The 21,338-nt window shown below is 36.7% G+C and overlaps 3 protein-coding genes across 3 annotated transcripts; all 3 read right to left on the reverse strand.

The window, feature by feature from the left end:
- On the reverse strand, window positions 235-2,727 carry LOC18770793 (pentatricopeptide repeat-containing protein At4g19191, mitochondrial; the record flags this gene model as incomplete). Its single annotated transcript, XM_007204163.2, has 1 exon — window positions 235-2,727. A coding segment is annotated over one exon (2,244 nt), but the record flags the coding sequence as incomplete, so codon positions are not given.
- On the reverse strand, window positions 4,545-8,729 carry LOC109950475. The gene is made up of 2 exons (XM_020569393.1): window positions 5,989-8,729; window positions 4,545-5,229 (listed from the first exon to the last, which is right to left on the reverse strand). Exon 1 carries the CDS (start codon window positions 8,391-8,393, stop codon window positions 6,096-6,098), a length of 2,298 nt encoding a protein of 765 aa, XP_020424982.1. The 5' UTR covers window positions 8,394-8,729; the 3' UTR covers window positions 4,545-5,229; window positions 5,989-6,095.
- LOC18771245 (probable calcium-binding protein CML36) lies at window positions 19,127-20,264 on the reverse strand. Its single transcript, XM_007202459.2, has one exon. The coding sequence runs from the start codon at window positions 20,076-20,078 to the stop codon at window positions 19,389-19,391; it is 690 nt and encodes a 229-aa protein (XP_007202521.1). The 5' UTR covers window positions 20,079-20,264; the 3' UTR covers window positions 19,127-19,388.

Consider the following 21,338-nt stretch of genomic DNA (forward strand, 5'->3'; position numbering starts at 1 on the left):
TCTTTAAGCACTCATGTGAACACCCTCGGTTCAAGGGTTTGTGGTGTGTGACTCGGTAGTTTCCTTGATCGCATGCAGAAGGCTTGGCTAATCTCTAAGGTACAGATCTTATTATTGATCCATTTAAAAACTCCATTTTAAATTTTGTGGGGCTTAGATTGATTCTCTGGGCTCCAACCTCCAGTTAAAACACTTGGTTTGTATATATATGTATATATGGAAGTGTATTAAGTATTAAGGAACAAATTTGTGCAAAAGGCTTCTATTGGTAATGAATTATTAGTGAACACAACCAACCAGTTCTAAATTAGAAAATTAGCTCTCTAAAAGTTGATAAATTGCATCCCAATACTTCATAAATCCCATCAACTTGATGGTGTGGTATATCTCCAGAAACAAACCCAAAGATCCATCTTCCTTGAGCCTTCAATCCCACTCCACCCTGGCTTTTTTTCTTACCTCTCCCCTTGGCTTTTTTTCCTTTCAGCTAAATCCCTGTGCCATCCTACTTAAATATTCCAACACTTCATAAACTGCTTCCATTTGATGGTGTGATCTATCCCCAGAAACAAACCCATAAATCCTTCCTTCTTCAGCCTCAATGCAGCTCCACCCCGGCTTCTTCTTTAGATCCCTCTCCTTCATAACTCTCCTTATCTCTTCTACTTCATCCCACTCTCCAACACTAGCTTGTGCATTACTCAATAGAGTATAATACCCGACATTATCAGGTTCTAGTTCCAACAGCCTCTGAGCTGCAAATTCCCCCACATCTCTACGACCGTAAATTCTAGACCCTGAAAGAAGAGCACCCCAAATCCTACTGTCTGGAAAAATAACCATTTTCATAATGACCACTAAGGCCTCTTTGAGCTTCCCGGATCGACCCAAGAGATCAACAATGCTTGTGTAATGGTCTAGGTCAGGTTCGATACCAAACTTCCATTTCATGGAGCAGAAAGCTTCACAACCTTCGGTCACAAGGCCGGAGTGGCTACAAGCAGATAATAAGCTTAATAACGTGACACTATTTGGTTTTGTTCCTTCTCTTATCATTAGATCAAACAGTTTCAAGGCTTCCAAACCAAGTCCATGGCTCCCATACCCCTCGATCATTGATGTCCATGCCACTATATCTCTGATCAACATTCTACTAAAACAGACTCTAGCCATAGATATGCTACCGCATCTTACGTACATGTTTATTAGGGAGGTTTCAAGATGAGTATTGCACTTCTTAACTTCACAAAAAGATTTCCTTATTATGCAACCATGAATTCCTTTTCCTAACTTGAGAGCCCCTATGTTTGCAAATGCATCAACTAGGCTTCTTAGTATCTCAGCCCCGGGTTCAACACCTTCAGCTTGCATTCGGCCGAACAACCCAACAGCCTCATTGAAATAACCATTTAGAATAAAGCCAAACATCATTGCACCCCAAGTAATGCTGTTTCTATGAGGGATTTCTCTAAACAGTTTATCTGAGTTTCCCAATTCCCCGCACTTGGCATAGAAGTCCAACAAAGATGTTTGCAAGACGTCGTCGCAAAGCCCACTTTTTGTTGCCAAGCAATGCAAGCTTTCACCTTGGGAAAGAATCCCATGTTTGGTTACTGCTGATATAACCAACGTCAATGTCTCATTGCTGGGTGCTACTTCACCCTGCATTTCATGAAACAAGTCTCTTACCTTTACAACATCCCCTCTCCAAGAATAAAAGGAAATACGAATATTCCAGGAAACAACATCCCTTCTATCAAGTTCGCCGAAAAAATCTTCGACTTGGTCAACGGTACCTAATTTAGCATACATTTTGAAAATTGAGTTCTGTACAGACCCATCATTTAGTAAACCACTCTTAATCCCATAACCATGAAGTGGTTCCCCATAAACTGAAATTTCAATGTCACAACAGCCTTGCAACATGACCAGCATTGTCACGGCATTTGGTTCCAACTCCCTCCTCATTTCACTGAACAAACTAAACCCACAGGCAACGTTTCCTTCAGAAACATAGCCGGAAATCATCGATGTCCAAGTAACCAAATCTCTCTGACGCATCTCATCAAACAGCTTACGAGCATAATCAAGTCTTCCGCATTTCACATACGCATCAATCATTGTATTGCCAACATATACATCCATTCCAAAACCCATCTGAATTGCCACACAATGAACCATTCCTGAATATGTAGCATCACTCCCAAGCAACAAAACCGCCCTGTTTACAATCGGAAACGTGAAGCAATCATGTGAAACACCCAATTCAAGCATCTTTTTGTACAGCAACAGAGCCGAACCAAGCAGACCCGAGTCGACATGAGACTTTATGATCAAGTTCGACAACATGGTATTTGGTTCTTGGATTGATCTGAAAACCAAAGCAGCGCTCTCGACACCATTGAACCGAGAATACAAAGTGATCAACTTTGACAGAAGGGAAGGGGGTTTGAACCCAGTTGAGACTAGGATACGAGCATGGAATTGTCTCAGGGTCTGAAGGTCCTTGCATGAATGCAGCACCGAACCTGAAGAAAAAGAAGAATAAATTGAAAGAGAAGGTGCGAGGTGGTGATAGGGATGTTTCAGGTGATGGGTGTGAAATAGAAGAGGAAGTTTTGAGGTTGGAGAGAAGAAGTGGAGACGTTGAAAAACATGGAAATGGGATGAAATCTTGAAAGCTAAGGACAAGGACTTGCAATAAAAGTGTGCAATTCTTGGGAGTGTTTAAAGTACAAAGATTTGTGATCTCAGTCTGGTCCAGAACGAACACCAGTGCAATGAAAACGAAATGTATAATAATAATAAGTTCGGAGTGCTAATTGTCCCACATCGACCAAACACCGAACATGGGAAAGGTTTATATAGTTGAACATGTGACACAAGAGCACGACCTTACTTGGACAGGATCTGTTCTATAGGATCGTACCTCTGTATCCTTGATTTCTAAGGAGACAGGAATCCCAACCTGGTGGATGAATCATGACCGTGCGATCAGAGCGTGATTAACAGCTTCTGATTCTTCGGAATCATTAAGCAGTAGAGGATCGTTCTCAGCTGGGTGACTGGCTGGGGTGGTCGCACGGTTGTCTGACAGGTTCCCTTTTTTTTGTGTCAATTTTTTTTCCTTTTCGGTCGATTCTTTTGCCCAATTTTATTATTCGTCTTTGTTTGAAGGGTTAATAACCTAAATGGTCTTTTAATTATTGCTTCAGTATCATTTTAGTCTAATAATTAAAATTTTCATTTTAAACTTTTTTATTTTGTATTAAGATTGTCCATCTATCAAAGTCTGTGTATTATTCCGTTAAATCGAGGGACAAAATCATATTTTTAGGTGAGTTTCCTCCTCTTAAAAGGGTTATTGATCCTAATAATTCCCCAATTATTGCTCCAATATTATTTTAGTTCATTAACTAAAATTTTCCTTTGAACCGTCCCTTAATTCTTCTTTTTTTTTTGTATCAAGATGGTCCTATTGTTAAAGTCTGTCAATTTTATTGTTAAATTGAGGGGTAAAAATGTCTCTATTAATTAAAATAATAATATATAATTAAAAATTAAAGGAAGCTATTATAAAACTTAGAAATTTTTTATAAATTGAATCTCACTAGCCACATGGCTTTTTTTTTCGTGAGACTGACCTAACAATTAATAATAAAATATTCTCTATTGTTTAAATTAATTAAAATCACATAAATATAAAAATAAAATAACAAAATTTTTAAAAGAGTAAACAATGATTAAAAATTAAAGGAAACTATTATAAGAACTTGTACCTAATTTTAAAATTGAATCTCACCACCAACCTGACTTTTTTTTTTTTGCTGATATAGACTTAAAAAGTAATAGGTTTTTTTAATCTATTGTTTAAATTAATTAAAAATTTTAAAATAAGATAAATACAAAAATAAATAACAATAAAATTGACGGACTTTGACGGTAAATCTTGATACAAATATATATATATGGAAGGATGGTTCAAATAAAAATTTTAGTTGATGGACCAAAATGATACTGGAGTAATAGTTGAGGAACCATTTCAGTCATTAACCCTTTTTTAAATAATATTTTACTTTTTTGCCCCTCAATTTAACGGAATATTTGACAGACTTTAACCGTAGAACCATCTTGATACAAAAAAAAGAGTTGAAGAATGGTTCAAATGAAAATTTTAGTTCGTTGACCAAAATGATATTAGAGCAATAGTTGGGGAACCATTTAGGTAATTAATCCATGTTTGAATTAGCAACCAAAACTTGGATAAACACATTTTTATTTGAGATATTTAGTTATATACTCATTCTTAGCCCTAATAATATAAATAAACCCTACACCATTTAATTTCTATAAACAAACCGAAAAAATAATAACTGGCCTTATTGAATTTAATTTTAATTATTAAATTACTTTGATGTCCTTTTGAGTATTTTGGGTATTTTTATGAGATTTTGGGGTTGAGCTTGTTTTAAGAAATTGATGGTAGTTTTGTAATTTATAAGAAGTTAAAAGCCTCTTTGTTATGTTGTAAATGAGCCTTGAATGTGTTTCTAAAGTCCATTTCATATAAATTTTTTTCCCAATTGACTGTAAAAACATTCTGGTCGTTTTCTCCCAAAATACTTTTACATCTACTCGGAAAATGAGAATCTTATCTCTCAATATTATTCCACCAGAGTGAATGAAACTCAAACTATTCCTCAAGATAATAACTTAGCAAGCAACAAAGAATTGTTACCTCTTTGCTTCCATAAACAATCTAGAAACAAGGGATCCATCAGTCAGTAAAGATACAGACTCAATCCATCAGTCACAAGAATTGTTACCTCCCGGGGAAAATTATTATTTCGTAATTACCACACTAACTCTACAACCATCCATTTCTTTGTGTGTGATCTATTATCTCCTTCTGCAACCATCTTCAACATTATAATTTAAAGTATTATTGATATGACACCAGAAGTCCAGCTTTCTGCTAATCTGCCCTTCTGAGTTTCCATTTTCTGTTATGCATCTACAGAACAAAAATATCACAAAACAGGAGATATCCCTGCATCAAAACTCTCCAGCCATTTCCCACCTGGTGTTTGCTCCACAAACTTTTGAAATCCCCAACATGAAATTCAGAACTTGATTTTTGAAGGGCCTCTTACCCATCTAAGAAAACTACAAAGAACACCTCCATACAGCCCAATGTCAACGTATTCGTAAGCAAGAACCCTCTAGTCTCTACCAGTTGCAAAACCAGGAAAAAGTAGTTAACAAGTGACAAGTTACAAAAGTAAAAGGTAAGCAAGATGTCAAATATTTTACAAAAGCAAATCATAGATCAATACGTCCCAAAGCAAAAAGGGTAAATCATGACAGGACGAAGGGTGAACTTGAAGATCATACAAGATATACATATAGTTGTAGATCTGTAAAATAAATTGCACTATTCTTTTGACCAAAAATAGATTTATGCCTTCATAGCTTAGGCTAACGGCATTATTGGTAACATCCAGCAAATTTATAAATCACATAACAAGATGCCAAAGCAAATTATACAGAGATCATAGGCTACGGGACAATTTGGCACACATAAAGAGCAACTATAATACTACAATGAAAACAAAATAGCAAGAAACTGCTCCAGATTGAAGTCCCCAAGAATACTATTTGTGAACCCAACACAATTATGAAAACAAAATCTGGTTTCTATCATCACAAAACGAGATATAGGAGTATGCAAAATCTAAAATTTCAGAAGTAGGGAGATTTTTAGCAATTTGTTTCATCAGTTAAATTACCATCCAAACAGCCAGTGAGAAGTTTTCATTTACTAGGGCGAATTGTTTAGATAGCTGCAATCGCAACTTTTGAAAAATTTTACACTGGGTCATCACTTGTAAAAATGATGATGTACTAATAACACATTTCCTGTTAAAATTACATGGGCAGCTGAAATTGCATTATACATCAATATAAAATGTAATGTACATCACCCACCTGGCTTCAGCATATGCAACAATTCCCAAAATCTGCGTGGATCAGCAGCAGCCTCCAGAAGACAAGAACCTATGGTAAACAGATACTAAACCAGAGGAATGTAAAACTCAGCCTCCATCCACAAATGAAGTGCAATCAATGTCCTGAAAGGTGATTCTCCCTGTGTATAAGTCATGTATGTGATCAGGACAAACAGGGAAGCATTTCAGATTGAGACTTTCATTAATTGCACCCATCCCAGGGACCCATTTCTTTTCATCCACAGGGTTCACATTCAAGCGATTTTGCAATAGTCGTACACGATAAACAACAGTATCAGTTTTGTCACAGAAATGAGCAACACAAGAATATGGAGGCTCATCAGAAGCTAATCTAATCAAAGCCAAAGAGAACGTCCCATCCACTGGTTTTGGATCAGAGAGATTTTTATCTCCCATCATTTTCACCTGCCTTTCTGTGGGGAAGTGCACTTCTTCATTTCCATTTATATCAAAGACTTTCAAATCTTTAGTAAAATGTTTCAGGGCTTCACGTTTGGTGGATTCATGCTTTTCTGCTAGAGTCAAGATACAAGAGAACCTCAAGTGATAAGTCACAACAGTTTTGACCATCTTGAAGTTATGGCAGCAGCAATAAAATTCCAGCCATCTTCTCCCTATACCCGCATACCACTTAATGATATCAGTATCTTCAAGAGCAGTTAGTAAAGTAATTGGCCTGGGACGACCCATATGATTTGTAAAGCCAATCAACCTAACCATTTTTCTAATAAGTTCTATGGGTGCATCAGCTTTGACACAGAGCTTTGTCAAATCCTCAACTGTGCCCCTAGCATATTTCTTCTCCTCTTCATCTTTTATTCTCCTTTCTTCGTCCTCCAGTGCCCTTCTAGCTTTGACTGGATTTAAATGCTTGTCAACTTGCTCTTGGAACTTATCATAAGTATCAACAAGCTCTTGAGGCAGTTGATCTCTAATGTGCCTTAAAGAGAGAAAATTACCTGCCGATAGCTTACGGTACCAATCCCAACGCTCCTCCAAAGAGCCAAGGTACTCTTGCACCGTCTCATCAGCCCAGGTTCTGAAGATTTCTCTAACTTCATTCTTAATTTGATATTCAAATTTAAACCCATCACTTCTCTTTGACTTCTTATAAACATGGCTCATTATTTTCAATCCCAATTTCTTCCTATTCCTCTCTCTAGCATTTTTCAATTCCTGAGCTCTGACTTCCTTCTGTCTAATGTACTTTTTTCGTGCTCTCATAGCCTTTTCTGACATAGGAGGATTCAAAACTGAAGGTTTTACTGCCTGTAATTCCATGCCCAAAAAAGCAATCTTCTCAGACACCGCACTATGAATAGCTGTTTTTATCCCATCCACCTTCAATTCCAGTATCCCCTCTAAGTGCTTCACAACCCAGTTCTTTAAATCCATTGTCAACATCTTAGACCCGGATGCTATCACTAATATTTCATCCAAGTACCTAACTGCATATATCTTCACTGGCTTGTAAAACACACCATCCTTAGAAACAAGCTCATTTGAATCAAATTTGGGATGCTCCTGATTCTTCTTTAGACGCATTTCTTGAATTTCTTTATCAAACCCATTGAAGTAAATATTTATCAAAATTGAACTCAGCCCACTTTCCTGAGGAAACCCTCTTCCAAAGAAGCAACTACCCAATTCAATTCTCACCGCACCGCATTCAAACAACCTCTTTATAACATTAATCAAACTCTCATCCTCTATTTTCTCTTGCATAAACAAGCATAGCTTATTTACATGTTGTTGATCAAACTTTTCGCGGTTAAAGCTAACTGTAAACCACCAACTGGGGTTCTCTACAGAGTTCTTAAGGTACCTAATGGCCGTGTGCCTGCCCATATTAACACGACCACCATAAGAAAACGTCACAAAGCGTTCATCATAAACAATTCCCAACACCATCCTAATAGCTTCAATCAAAACCTTCAATTTCAAGTTAGGTAAGACCAAAGACTCACCTCTATTTCTTTGGGCCGCCATTGTAACACTGCAAGCTCCAATATCGAACCGATTCTCGAAGAGCTCGCGACCCATTTCGTGGATTGAGAACCGCTTGGAGACCGAGTCGAGAAGAGACGGGCTGAGGCCATTTCCATTTGGGGCTTGTGGGGTGGTGAGGTTTTGGCAGGCGGCAAGGAGGACAGTGGGCAAAGCGACGACGTTTTGGAGGAGATTGGTGAACTTGCCATGCTTGTAATGGCTGAGAACTAAGGATTTGAGTTGGGATTCTAAAAGAGGCTCTGTAGAGTTTGCGTTTGGGTTTGGTGCTGAAGTTGAGAAGAGATTCAGAGGAATGCAGAGTGAAGGTTTGGGATGAAATGGAATGCGTATTGTTCTTCTGAGGTTTATGAGCATCGAAGCTAAACCTCCACTTCCAAATTGGCTTCAGAGCGAGTGTAAATTTCAGAGAGGAAAAGCTTTTATTTCTTTTTTGTAGAGAAAATGGGTGGGACTGTGGGAGAGCACCGCAAGCTCGTTTTATGGGCCAATATAGTCTGCAATTGGTCTTACAAGGTTTTGAGGAGCTAAATGAGTGGGCCTCTACAAACGATTATGAGTCATTGGGTGGGTTCACTTCGTGCTTATTATGTGAGGGTTCAATATCTACTTCAATTCGCTATCATTTGTTGCAGGGTTTTTTTAGGTTTAATGGTTTTTGAATTTTGACTTGATTCGTATTTTGGTTTCTTAATTTTTAAAATCATTCAAGTGGTCCTTCAACTTCAGTTTCTTTAGGACAAATGGTCCTACAGTCAATTTTGTTAACTTTTTCTGTTAAATTTGAGCATGTGCATGGCACATGGTGTACTGTTAAGAGTTAAAATCGGAAATTGCTTCACTCCTTGAGTACATGGGCAATTCCTAGCGCACCTAAACCCCACACCACAAGCACAACCCCATCGTTGCAACTTAACTCTCCTCATCCATATATCTCCCACCTTCTTTGCGATGGCTTCTGCCCTTCACTTTATGTCTTATACTTGATTTTGTTGATAACAAAAAAATTGAATGTTTCATCATGGGGAAAGAGGGGTTGGGACAGGGTGGGATGGTGAGGGTGAGGGTGACGAAGGCTTGATGGTTGTTGTAGGTTGTGTGTGTTTAGGTGGGGTTGAGTTGGAGAGGTTGTGGCTACTGTGGTGAGGATAGGAGGAAGGTTTTTTTATTTTTTTTATTTTTTAGGTAAAATGAATATTCATATGGTGAAAATTAAAAGTAATACAAAAATATCATTTTACCCCTACATTTAACAAAAAAAAAAGAAAAAAAGAAAACAAAATTGACGATATGACTATTTGTCCTAATACAGGAACTATTTTGAAAATTGAGAGACCAAAATACGAACCGGGTCAAAGTTCATGGACCATTAGACATTGTTTCATGTATTGAAAGTTTCCATTTCGACCAAAAAAAATAATTGACCAAACTAATTCAGTTCAATTGATTCTTTTGAAACTAATCGATTTAATCTCAATTTAATCCAATTTTGATCGAATTCGGTGATTTGACGAATTGCATTGAATTTCTATATTCTAAAACGTACATGATTGGATTGAATTACTTATTTGCTTGTGAGAATCACATAAACTAGATGTCGTGTTGATATCTTCGTTTTGTATTGTTGAAGTTTATCAAATGAAGTTTATTTTTTATTTTATTTTTTAAAAAACTTTCTCTTAAATAAGAAGACACGTGTCAAATAAGTAACCTACGGACACAGAGGGTACAGTAATTTTGGTAACTAAAGATCCAAACTCACTTTCTTCCATAGAGTATCTACAATCATGCTGCCTCCAATTATATTCCTTAATTTAGGAGGTCATAAATGGTCGTCTCTATTTTTCAAGCCTTCAAATGTAAATTTTTCAATCCAACCTTATAGGAAAAAGCATGACAATGACATTCCCAAACAAGCATCTTCAAGGAAAGAGACAAAAGAGTAGGCAAACCTCATTTGCCTTGCCACATTAGCATTTTCATGCTCCAAGGGAAGAAGCAAATGGGTAGAGAAAATATACCTACTCTCCTAAACAAGGCAATATTGCCTACTTCAAAGTGAAGAGGTATATTGCGCCCCACTTGCTTTCTCCACTCTCTCACCTACTTTCTATAAAATATAATTGTAAATGTAAAAGATCAAAATAAATAATATAATAATAGTTTGTAGAATTGCATTGCCTAGTCCATTGGAATGACCTTTTCATGAGGCAAATGGATAGGCAACATGTCACCTAGGTTGTTATGGGCCATAGGCCAAATATAGTCTTAAAATAATGCAAAACTCATCTTCAGCCATTGACTAAAAAAAATTTTGGTCAAATTTGAAGGGCCACATTTGGCCATTTTAGCCCTCCAATTAGACCAATTGTAGCCCTACTTTGGCCTAGACCAAATTTTTTTTTATGAGCCCCATGCATGTGCTTTTCAAGAAGAGAAATTATCAAGTGTGGGCAAGAGCATGAAACATCTTGTGCAAATGCATATCCAACAGCCAATATTAAAGGTGCGTTGACGTCAACTAGTAGTTAGGATAAATTTTTAAAAAAAATAGCATTTTTAAATGTTATCAACGTATACGTGTCATATATGAAATAGTGTCTCTAAATAGTAGTTTAATTAAATTAAACAATATATAGTTGTGGAATGTATGAGTGTTGTACCATAGTTTTTCTCAAAATCATAAAATATGAAAGACCCTAAAATATAGCCCTGCATGGCTGGATATGGAAAAATTTAGCCTTACACTATTCTTTAAAAATAATATTTTGGAGGGCTTAATTTATAGCCCTGGAGACACTGGCAGACCTAAGAAATTTTCAGGGAAGGGGCAATTTTTAAAACGCTAAAAGCTTCACACAAAAAAAATACACCAAAAAGATAGACAACCAAATACCTTAGAATTTCCTATAAAAAAAACCTTACAATTTAAACAATACTAATGTCATTTGTAATTCATAGAAAAAAATATAAAACATTACAATTAAGTTATAATTGTTCACCGCGAGCTTTCATATCATGAAAAAATGACAATATTTTATACAAACTTGGTTTCTTTTTTCTTTTTCTTTTTTAAATAATGTAATTTTATACATACTTGATCGATATTAACATTGCAGCCTTGATAGATAATTAATATTGCAGCCCTACAAATTTATGTAAGGACAATCTTTATTTAAGGCCCAATTTGTTTTTCATCCAATGACCCAATTGATTTATCATATACTAAATAGCATGTAGGAATTGCAGTCGCACTCACATGTTTATTCCTCTTTTTTTTTTTTTTTTTTTTTTTTTGGGGCTTTGTACAACATGAAGTCGTTTTGCTCAGAACTTAATAAACAAAAGGATAGCAGCTGTGATGCGCACGCAGCAAAAGAAAGGAACCCAGCAAGTTTGCTTAAGCTTTTTTTCAAACACTTGGAGTGCAGCAGTAGCTAGAGCAGAGGTGCAACTCTAGCAGCTTTAATGGAGATTTCAGGCGACCGGAGGTACAGGTGCACCTCCTTGCGCCTGCACAGGTCCGCCAGTGACTGGAGATGGCCTTATAGTACAATTTTGCCAATTTCATTTACATACTCCTTTGGAGATGCTCTTACCACATCAACATTTTTATGTTTACAAGGGAACAGACAAATGGCTAGGCAAAATATACTTACTCTCCGCAACAAGATAATATTATCTACTTCAAAATGAAGTGGTACATTGAGCCCTACATAATTTTATTATTATAAAATATAATTTTCTTTTATTTTTTTATGGTAGGTGAAATGCCGGAAATGTAAAAAATGAAAACAAATAATATAATATTACATTGCCTAATTTATTTACCTAAAATTAGCAATTTTCTTTAAAGAAACAATTAAATAGGCAACATGCCACATCAATTACCTACTTCATTTGTTTATACCCTTCGAGATGCTGCAGTGACTTTTCAAATATTGACCGTGGTAATTGGTAAGTTGGCAGTACAAGAATCCAAATTGATGTCCAAAATCCAACACTTGACTTGTGTTTTGCTCCCAGCTCAACGCCTGCCTTCTTACCCACTGGCTCTTGTCCTACTCTGGCTCCTATTGAGAAACAGACGACTCCAGCCAAGATTTTTCTGTCGTGAGGTGATGGTGGAAGAGGCAATGAAGTTTCCTGGAAAATGTCCCAAGCGGTACAAGCTGCACGGGGAAAAAGAAAGACAGCCTCTATATAAAATTTGATTACACTATTTTTTTTCTTTTTACTATTATATAAATATGACATAAATTACAACGAAAATTCTGCGTAAATTACACCAATGATTTAAGGTAACGAGACTATTAACAACCATATTTGCTTTTCGATAAATATAACCGAAGGCGAAGAATTGATTTTATTTTCCAGGTAATTGTGCCTCATGTTAGAGAATGCGAACATTTTTTCTTTGTCTATGTATTTGAAACTTGTATTTTCCCACACCCTACAAATTAAAGGACATTTTCAAAGCAGTAATAGTCCAAAAAACGAGATAGGGATTGTTGGTGACATGTTGTTTAGTCGTATGCATGTTCTTATCACCCGTCCCCATCATTAAAGAATCATACAAAACTATGCACCTCACCCCTCACTTTACGCCAAACCGCCCTTCTTTCAAGACTTGTCAATACTTTCCAGGAAACTAATTCAACAATAAAAATCTAGACATGTGTCAATTGATTTGTCTTTTTGTTTATACCAATTGATTTGTTTATTATATAACGTGGAGTATTAATAGAGTTTGGACTAAAAATAAAGTGGGGGTGGAAAACTTGAAATCAAGAAGGTGTCTAGTGTGTACGAGATTCGGAAAATGTAAATGGAAAACTTGAAATCTAGAAGGTGTCTAATGTGTACGAGATTCGGAAAATGTAAATGTCCTTTTTTTTTTTTTTTCAATGGGAAAAATGTAAATTGGAGATGTAAAAAGGATATGAAAAGAAATGATTGGGCAATCTGCTGAATTGTCTCCTGAATTTGTACACAACTCTCAATTTACCCCCTTACCATTTTTTTTTAGTGAATTAAGGACTCGAATTAAATTTTATTATCAATGTTCCCCCATCGTCAAAATTCGAACATTTCATCCATTAATCCATCCATTTGACTTACGTTGACACTCTTGTGAGGGTTATTTTGGTCATTAAAATAATAAGAATATGGCCAATGGGTTAGTTAATTGTTTTTAAAATTTTACCCCACCTCCGATTCTTCCAATCTCAACCACATCCACAAACCACCGCAATCTCCGACGGCTCCGCCTAATCCCAAGCTCCGATCGCCACCCCAACCTTCCACGCCTTCCTCAACCACATCTTGGAAAATCTCCACAATGATCTCTCTGAGTGCCGCTCCTGGTCAGAGCTATTCGATCGCTTTACCTTTGCTATGCCCCGATCGCCAGCCTTCTCTTCTGTTTCGACTGTTAATCTATTCCCAAGCCCTGGGTAGGTGGCGGTCTTATCCTTGAAGCATAATTTTGGAGATCATTTGTGAGGGTTGGGTTTGGTTGGCAAGGGTTCATATGGAAAACTCGCAAAGAGGGCTGTGGAGACTGAGATGTCGATCATGGTTCATGTATTTAGGCAAAAACGCTAACTGAGTTTTCTCTCGTGGAATTGTTAGGGTCTAGGGTCATACTTGACAATTCGATCTCTGAAAGAGATCATTAAAAAAACATCGGCCCTCTATTGTGTTTCTAATGGAGACCAAGCAAAAACACAATAGATTGACTAAGCTTGGTAAGGATTTCGGTTTCACTTCTGAATTCTGTGTGAGCAGGCTTCTGAATCTTTGGAGCACTTATTCCTTTTATGAGGTTGGGTCAAGTTGGTTTGGTTTGGCAGCCCCATGAACTATTTTGTTGATAGGCAACGTGTCACCTCTATGGCTGAATGGCTTTACGAAGTGATTGGGCCTCATAGTTCTCTATGTGTTGACAGAACCTGGATTATTTCCCATGTAGCCTATACTTGTCGGGGCATTTGGCGTAGTCGTTGTGCGAAGATCTTTGATGGCAGTCCCTTGTGTCCAAAGCAAACATTGTCTCATATAAAATGCATGATCTCTGACTTTGATTTGTTCAAAGATGTTTCTCATCCCGTGCACCAACCTGGTACCACCTTTACCATTGACGATGTTCGGTTCCCCCCCTCCCGCCTGCTACTTAGAGCAAGTTAAATGTGGATGCTAGTTGGACAACGACTCATCCTGATGCTGGTCTTGGAGGGGTAATTCTGAATTCTGGTGGTGTGTTCATGGGTGGTTTTGCTACATGTAAAATTGCAAATTCAGTTCTTGAAGTTGAAGCCTACACAGCTCTTGCTGGTTTATCCCTTATAGTGGATCTCTCGCTGGGCCAATAAGGTCGTTGATGCCGTTGCAGCTATTGCTAGGAGGATGAAGTGCAATAAGGTTTGGCTTGACAGACCCCCTTCTTCCCTTGTGTTTGTTCTTCAATCGGATGGTTTGCCTTGCCCCCCATGTTAATCTCCTTTTAGCTAGAGGCTGACGTGCTCCTTTGGTGACGTCCTAGTTTGTGGCCCTCTAGTTTCTGTTACTTTATGTTTTCTTTTTCTCTAGCATGTCTGTGTTTTTTCTGCTTGCTCATGGGTGGGTTTGTCCCCTAGGCTGCTATTCTTTTCTTTCCTTGTTTCTGTTCCTTTTGGGTTGCTTTCCCTTCAATGAAGTTTCCATTTCAACCAAAAAATAAATAAATTCAATCTACGCTGAATGACCAAAATAACCCTAAAAAATAGTCAACGTGAGTCAAATGGACGGATTAACGGATGAAATGTTCGAATTTTGACAGTGGGGGGAAGATTGATAATAAAATTTAATTCGAGCCCTTAATTCACTAAAAAAAAGGTCAAGGGGTAAATTAAAGTTATGTACAAGTTTAAGGGGCAAATCAGCAGATTACCCAAAATGATTTTATATCAAGTTGAAGCAAAATGTTATTTTTGGTATTTTAGTAGCTATCTCACCTTTTATATGTTTGGAGCCCACTACTTTTGCATTACATCTCCTCCTGTTCAGCATGTGGGCCCATCTTCTGTTGTGATTTTCTTTGTCATGATCTGCTTTACTTTTGTTCTTCAAACGCTATCTCGTTAAAATTTAATCTAAGGAATTTAAATGTTGACATATCATCCTAAAATAAAAACCCAATTTACTCATAATTAAAAATAATAATAATAAATCCTAACACCCAACTAACAGGATAGTTAACATCCAAAGCTCTTTTTTTTCCCCCTTGCTTCACGTTATGTTCTCTTGTTTTTTTGCCTTCTTCCTTAGGTTTTGGCTTTTTTTTAGACTCTTCATGTCTTCTTCTTTTGTCTTCATTTTGGCCCCTTGCTCTTCTTGTAAAATCACAACCAGTAGAAATAAGAACCCACCAAGAGAAAAAAATTTCAGACAACATAATTGAATTGAATTAGTAATCTTACAGTGACAGCTTGAAGTTGAGAAGAACCACATGCGTAACAAACGCATGAGTAATTACAATTAAACAAACTCAAAGCTTGTTTGGTGATGATTGGATCCCACCAATTTATACTTCATAAAATTGATTTTGGGGCAAAGATATGAATAGGAAAAGAAAAAAAAAAGCCATAATGTAGGCAAAAAAGAGAAGAGGATAGAACGTGAAGGAAGGAGGAGAAAAAAAAAACAACTTTGGATGTTAACTATCCGGTTAGTTGGGTGTTAGGGTTTTTTTTTTTCCTTAGCAGTAAACTGAGTTTTTGTTTTAGAATGATGTGTCAACTTTTAAAAGTCATTTACATCTCTCTTTACACGTCCCTTTACATCTCCCTTTACACCCTTGCAATGGAGATGCTCTTAGAGCATTTTCTAACGAATATGGGTGTAAATATAGCATACAACCCCATTTACACCTAGGCACTAAAGTTGCACTTAGGAAGGATGAGGGGGAAACTCACACACAGGTCCCATAGGGACTTGAACCCAATACCACTTAGGAGTACACTAGAAACCCGGAACAATCCAACTAACACCCTATTGGTGTCTTTTTTCCTACCAACCAACCCTAAATTCATAGTTATAAGCATATAAATATTAAATACTAAAAATTCATTTGTTGTGTTATGTAGGATGATGAATGTTTATGCTTGTTTGATTATTAGATGAAGAAAATACGTGGTTAAGCTACGAAAAGTATTATTGAGCATTCAACTGCTTCTCGATCTGAAATAATATAAGATATATAAGATGAACAGTCCCGATCTTTTAGACCACAGGAGTCCAAGAGATTGTAGTCACCCACCGTTGGATATTAATCTAATGGTTTAAAAAAGTTTATTAAAATGAATACAAGAGTGAGTGAACCGTTGAATTTACATCCAACGGTTAGTGACCACAAATTTCTTGGACCCCTGTGATCCAAGAGATCAGGACTAATAAGATGAAAACCTATATTATTATATAATGGAATTTGTAAAAAAAATATATATATTAAACATTTTATTTTGTCAGAAGCATATCCCTTAAAATAATGGAGAATCGCTAAACTTTTCAGGACATTCTTTTATGTACATTCTTAAAAGCAGTCAAATAAAATAGTTGGCACCACAAGTTTTTTTTAGTACTAGTGATATTAGAGTCATATAATATTAAGCAAGGAATCTTCAATCTTGTATTCCCTTCAATAAATAAATAAATTATTGAAAAGGATGCCAAACATAAATGAGAAACCGATCCAAGTTGAAGAAGACTAAATATACTCTGTAACTACCGTTAATTTAGTCATCTTCATATTGAAAGGAAAAGGGATAGCAACTTCTCTGAGAAATATATATCAGGTCTTCTCTTATATATACATTCGCACGTTATTATCATGTAGATTTTATATTGTAAATAAAGAGAAAAGTATGGAGGGGTAATAGAAAATACATCGCATCCGCATAGGAGAAAATATATATATATATATATATATATATAGTCTTCTTCTATTGAGAGATCTCTCAAATAAGAGGGACACCATTTAGGGTCCCTAACGAAATTTTTTTAACGATCCAAACATCTATGTTTTAAGTCTACATTCATAGATCATCCTTGCAAAAAATTAGACAAATTGAAAACCATTTCAACATCCAATTGTGTTCTACAAAATCAATGAACATAATGTTTTAAGAAAGTACTAAAATTTCAATAACTCAATTGAGTTGTCAAAAGATATCGAATTCAAGTGATTTTTTGTAGAGATGATCTTTGAATGATTATCTAAAACATAGATGGTGTGGATTAGTAAAATACAATACAGAGTGGGTCCTACAAGGGTGTCCCTCAAATAAGTTTATTTAAAGGATCCTTGAATGGCAGCTCTTTGTGTGTGTGTGTATATATATATATAAAAGTTTGTTTAATGAAATAGAAGTAACTACTTGAGCAAATAACATAAGATAATAGTAGTTCAAAAAAAAAAAACAGAAGATAAAGGTATTCCATGCCTCGTTTCATTTTTTGTTTTTGGTTAAATTTGGAGGAAAGAAACCTTGGAGTTTCGATCCTGAGTGCCGAGTATGGGGGAAAGAGGAGGGACACAACCACTATGGTAACCCCATTCGACCATTCCTCATTCTTTAGTTCTCTTTCCTAACTGATTTCTCACTTTGGAAAAAGGGGAAAGAAAGTTATGGCATTCTCTTTGTGTTTGACTAAATTGAAGTGTGAAGTGTTCATAAGTATAAGTACCAATGTAACTTACAAAAGAAACAAACCTCAGAGGTGAAGCAAGGCAACACAAGAGCAAAGGCATGGTCAACGACGGTAGTAGCGGCAACGACATTGACAAATTCTTCCACTTTAATTGTAGCTAATTCACGTAGACACAACTTCTTTTCACTCCCCCTCACCCCCTAAAGAGAAGGAGACGTCAGAGTCAAGAAAGATGCAATATCTCCATGAGAAAGAGAAACGATTCCTTTTCACTCCCCATTCCTCCTTGAAGAGGAGGGCAGGAGAGCACTTAAATTCCAAGGAGAACGCAAGCACATGTCACAAGAAAAACCAAGCTCTGATACCATGTCAAAACAAAGTAAGGCAAATATTCAATTATGCTAATATATTTATTTTTCTCTAATATGGAGGTATTTATATGAAAGTACAACCCTAAATAAAATATAAAATATAAAATAAATCTAAATTACAATAGAAAATAAATCTCTATTATAATAGTACTAGACAAATAGATAAGTAATCAAAATCCTAACATGATAAAGAATCGAAATCCTAACTAAATAAGAACCCACCAACAAGGGCATCGTGTAGTGCCGGCCAATGATCCTCCAACGATTAAGTATCAAGTGTGGTGCCGCCCAATGATCCTCCAACAGTGAAGTATCAATCCTCTAGAAGAGATTATAAAACTGTAAGCAAGCTGTTAAAGGTTTAGATAAAGGATTTAAAACCCTAATAACTTAAAGGGTTAATTGGAATCGAAACATTAGACAAACAACACAAGAATTAAATTATTGACCGCCACTCAGTTGCAATAGTCTAATTGTCAAGTATTCACGGTGTTGCTACTAGGCCAATCAATCATACATTCTCAGTCGAAATATGTTTTGGCCGTAAAATAATTTCAAATAAACTCTTCCGTTCTATTTTTTTATTATTTAAATTTATTTATTTAAGTAATTCTGGAAAAGTGGAGAATTGAACCTAAAACTTCTAGAAAAGTGGAGAATTGAACCTAAAACCTCTTTATACAGGACGTCTTAACCACATATATAATACTTCTTAATCACTTAAACTATAAACCACACATATATATATAGTATGTCTTGACTACATATATATAGTACGTCTTAACCACATATATAATACGTCTTAATCACTTAAACCACATGTATAATACATCTTAACCACTTAAACTACAAGCCGAGAAGATTGAACAAGATATTTTGCTAAAACTCCTTTTGATGCAAAATAAATAAATAACCTGTGATTATGGAAATTTTTGTTACCACATGAGAGGTTTAGTGCTCTTTTTTGTGTTTTAGTTGAAATAGGAGGTTCAACCAATGTTTTCTATTGTTTTTCCTCACACTCAAAAATAGAAAAATAATTAGATAATATTCACCTATCTACAAATTGTTGAAGAAGCATATATTCCGAGTGCAAACACAAATTTTTAAAGCTTGAGAACAATCAATCCAAGCCGTCGGATCCTCTGATATATTCAACTAGGTACCGTGAAAAACCATACATGCATTATCCCAACCGAAATTAAAACGAACAAAAGGAAAAAAAAAAAGAAAAAAAAACCAAAGCCAAAGGACTTTTTATGACTCGCTAAAATCAGGAGCAACGTCATCTTCATCTCTGCAGTTCCATCATACGAGCAAAGTCCTCGAAGCACACGAACCCGTCCCCGTTCTTATCTACCCCCGCTATCATGCGCCGGCAGTCCTCTAAGGTGCACCGGTCATCTCCTATCGCCGTAAAAACGTTCAAAAGCTCCTCGGCCGATATTTTGCCGTCGTGATCCGAGTCAAAGACCTCGAAAGCATCGCGCAGCTCCGAGTCCGCGGCCGGACCGCAAACCGGGCCGACCCGGCTCAACAGTGCCTCGAGGCTTATCGAACCGTTGCCTTCTCGGTCCACCTCGCTCAGCATCAACATCACCTCTTCTTGGCTCGGCGGGTCGGCTCCAAGCCGGCTCAGCAGAGCCTCTAGCTCTTTTCTCGAGACCACTCCGTCGTTGTCTCGGTCTATAAGCTTAAACGCCTGAGCCATGTCGAGCTGCAGATCGGTCGAGAAATCGGACCAGTCGCCCGATCTTTCGAGCAAAACGCTCGTCGGCGTCCCGATACCACCAGCTTCGGCTCCGGTTCCGGGCTTGTGGAGTGAGTCCGAGGACGAGGATGACGACGACGACGACGACGCCGTTCCGGACTCAAACGATAGTGGGTCGGAGGAGCGGCGGGACACCGCGGATCGGTCCTTCTTGGACCGGAAGAGGCGTTTCGGGCTGAGACTTTTGGAGCTGATTTTGATGAGCTTCATGACCAAAAATGAAAACCCAGATGGGAAAAGAGGTTGGACAGAGAGAAGGTGAGAAGAGTAAGAGGAAGAAGAAGGAGAGAGAAGGGAAATGATGGGAAGAAGAGAGGACGGGATGAGGGGTTAAATGGTGGGAGTGTAGGCACTTCCATGGCAACTTCCAGGAAGCTTCGTAGTGAACCTTTCCATGCGGCTAATTTATATATGATAATTACGAAAATTCACCGTTGAATTAACAATTAATATCCAATTAATTATGTTTTCATTAAATAGCAATAAAAAGTGGGGCCCCACCTATTTTGGTGTGACTTTGGGCTTGTTTGTTTGTTTCTTGGTGAGTTTTGTTTGTTTGGTTTGGGTACGTTTTGCTTACCTTTTGTTGTAAAAGTGAGTTTTCTTTCAGAACCAAAACAAAAAAAAAAAAAAAAAAAAAAAAGGGAGCTCTCTTTTGTACCCACCTTTCTATTTCTTTTCTAGAGGAAGGAGATTCTTTGGCGTGTTTGGTTAGCTGGAAAATTTGGGCTTTCGTTCGGTTTACCCGCAATATGTGGCGGTTTTATGATTCTCTAAGCTGAGCTGTCATATTGCCATTGCTTGATAGAATTTATTTTGATTGGATTGACCTCCTGCTACAATGATTTTCATCATAGGGTTCACACGACATAGGTAAAGTGGCTCCTTTTCCCCTACACCTACACCGGGTTCGATTCATAGTTTAAAATATCGATAATATCGACAAAATATCGAGAATATTATTGTGTTTTCAAATCAAGGATATTTTGAAACGTATCTCTATACATATTGTATAAATATCGATAATATTAAAAAATATCGATGTCGATAATTTCTCTCACACTTCAACAATATTTAGTTGACTAGTGATATCGTCACAATTAAGTTGTGTTTTATAGTATTTACTAGTTTGGTACCAAGTGAATTTGAATTTGTGACTTGTGGGTGTAATTTCAATTTAGTATCCTGAACTCTTATCTTAAATACACATTTACCTATGTACTCTCAATTTTAATAATTACATATCTTAAATTTTTTAAAATTTTTTAAAATCTATATTCGGCATCGTTAATTACTTACGTGGCAAATATGAATCCCACCTATTCACTCCTTTCAAGGTAAGTTATCATGGCCTCTTTTATTTTTGCTGTAAGTGTTCATAATACTTAATCATCATTGTTAATGATTATCTCTCGTTTCCACCTTACATTTAAAGGTTATCGATTGTTGCTTTTCATTTCATTAATAACC

Source organism: Prunus persica, chromosome G7 (assembly GCF_000346465.2).
Source record: "Prunus persica cultivar Lovell chromosome G7, Prunus_persica_NCBIv2, whole genome shotgun sequence".
NCBI classification, from domain to species: domain Eukaryota; kingdom Viridiplantae; phylum Streptophyta; class Magnoliopsida; order Rosales; family Rosaceae; genus Prunus; species Prunus persica.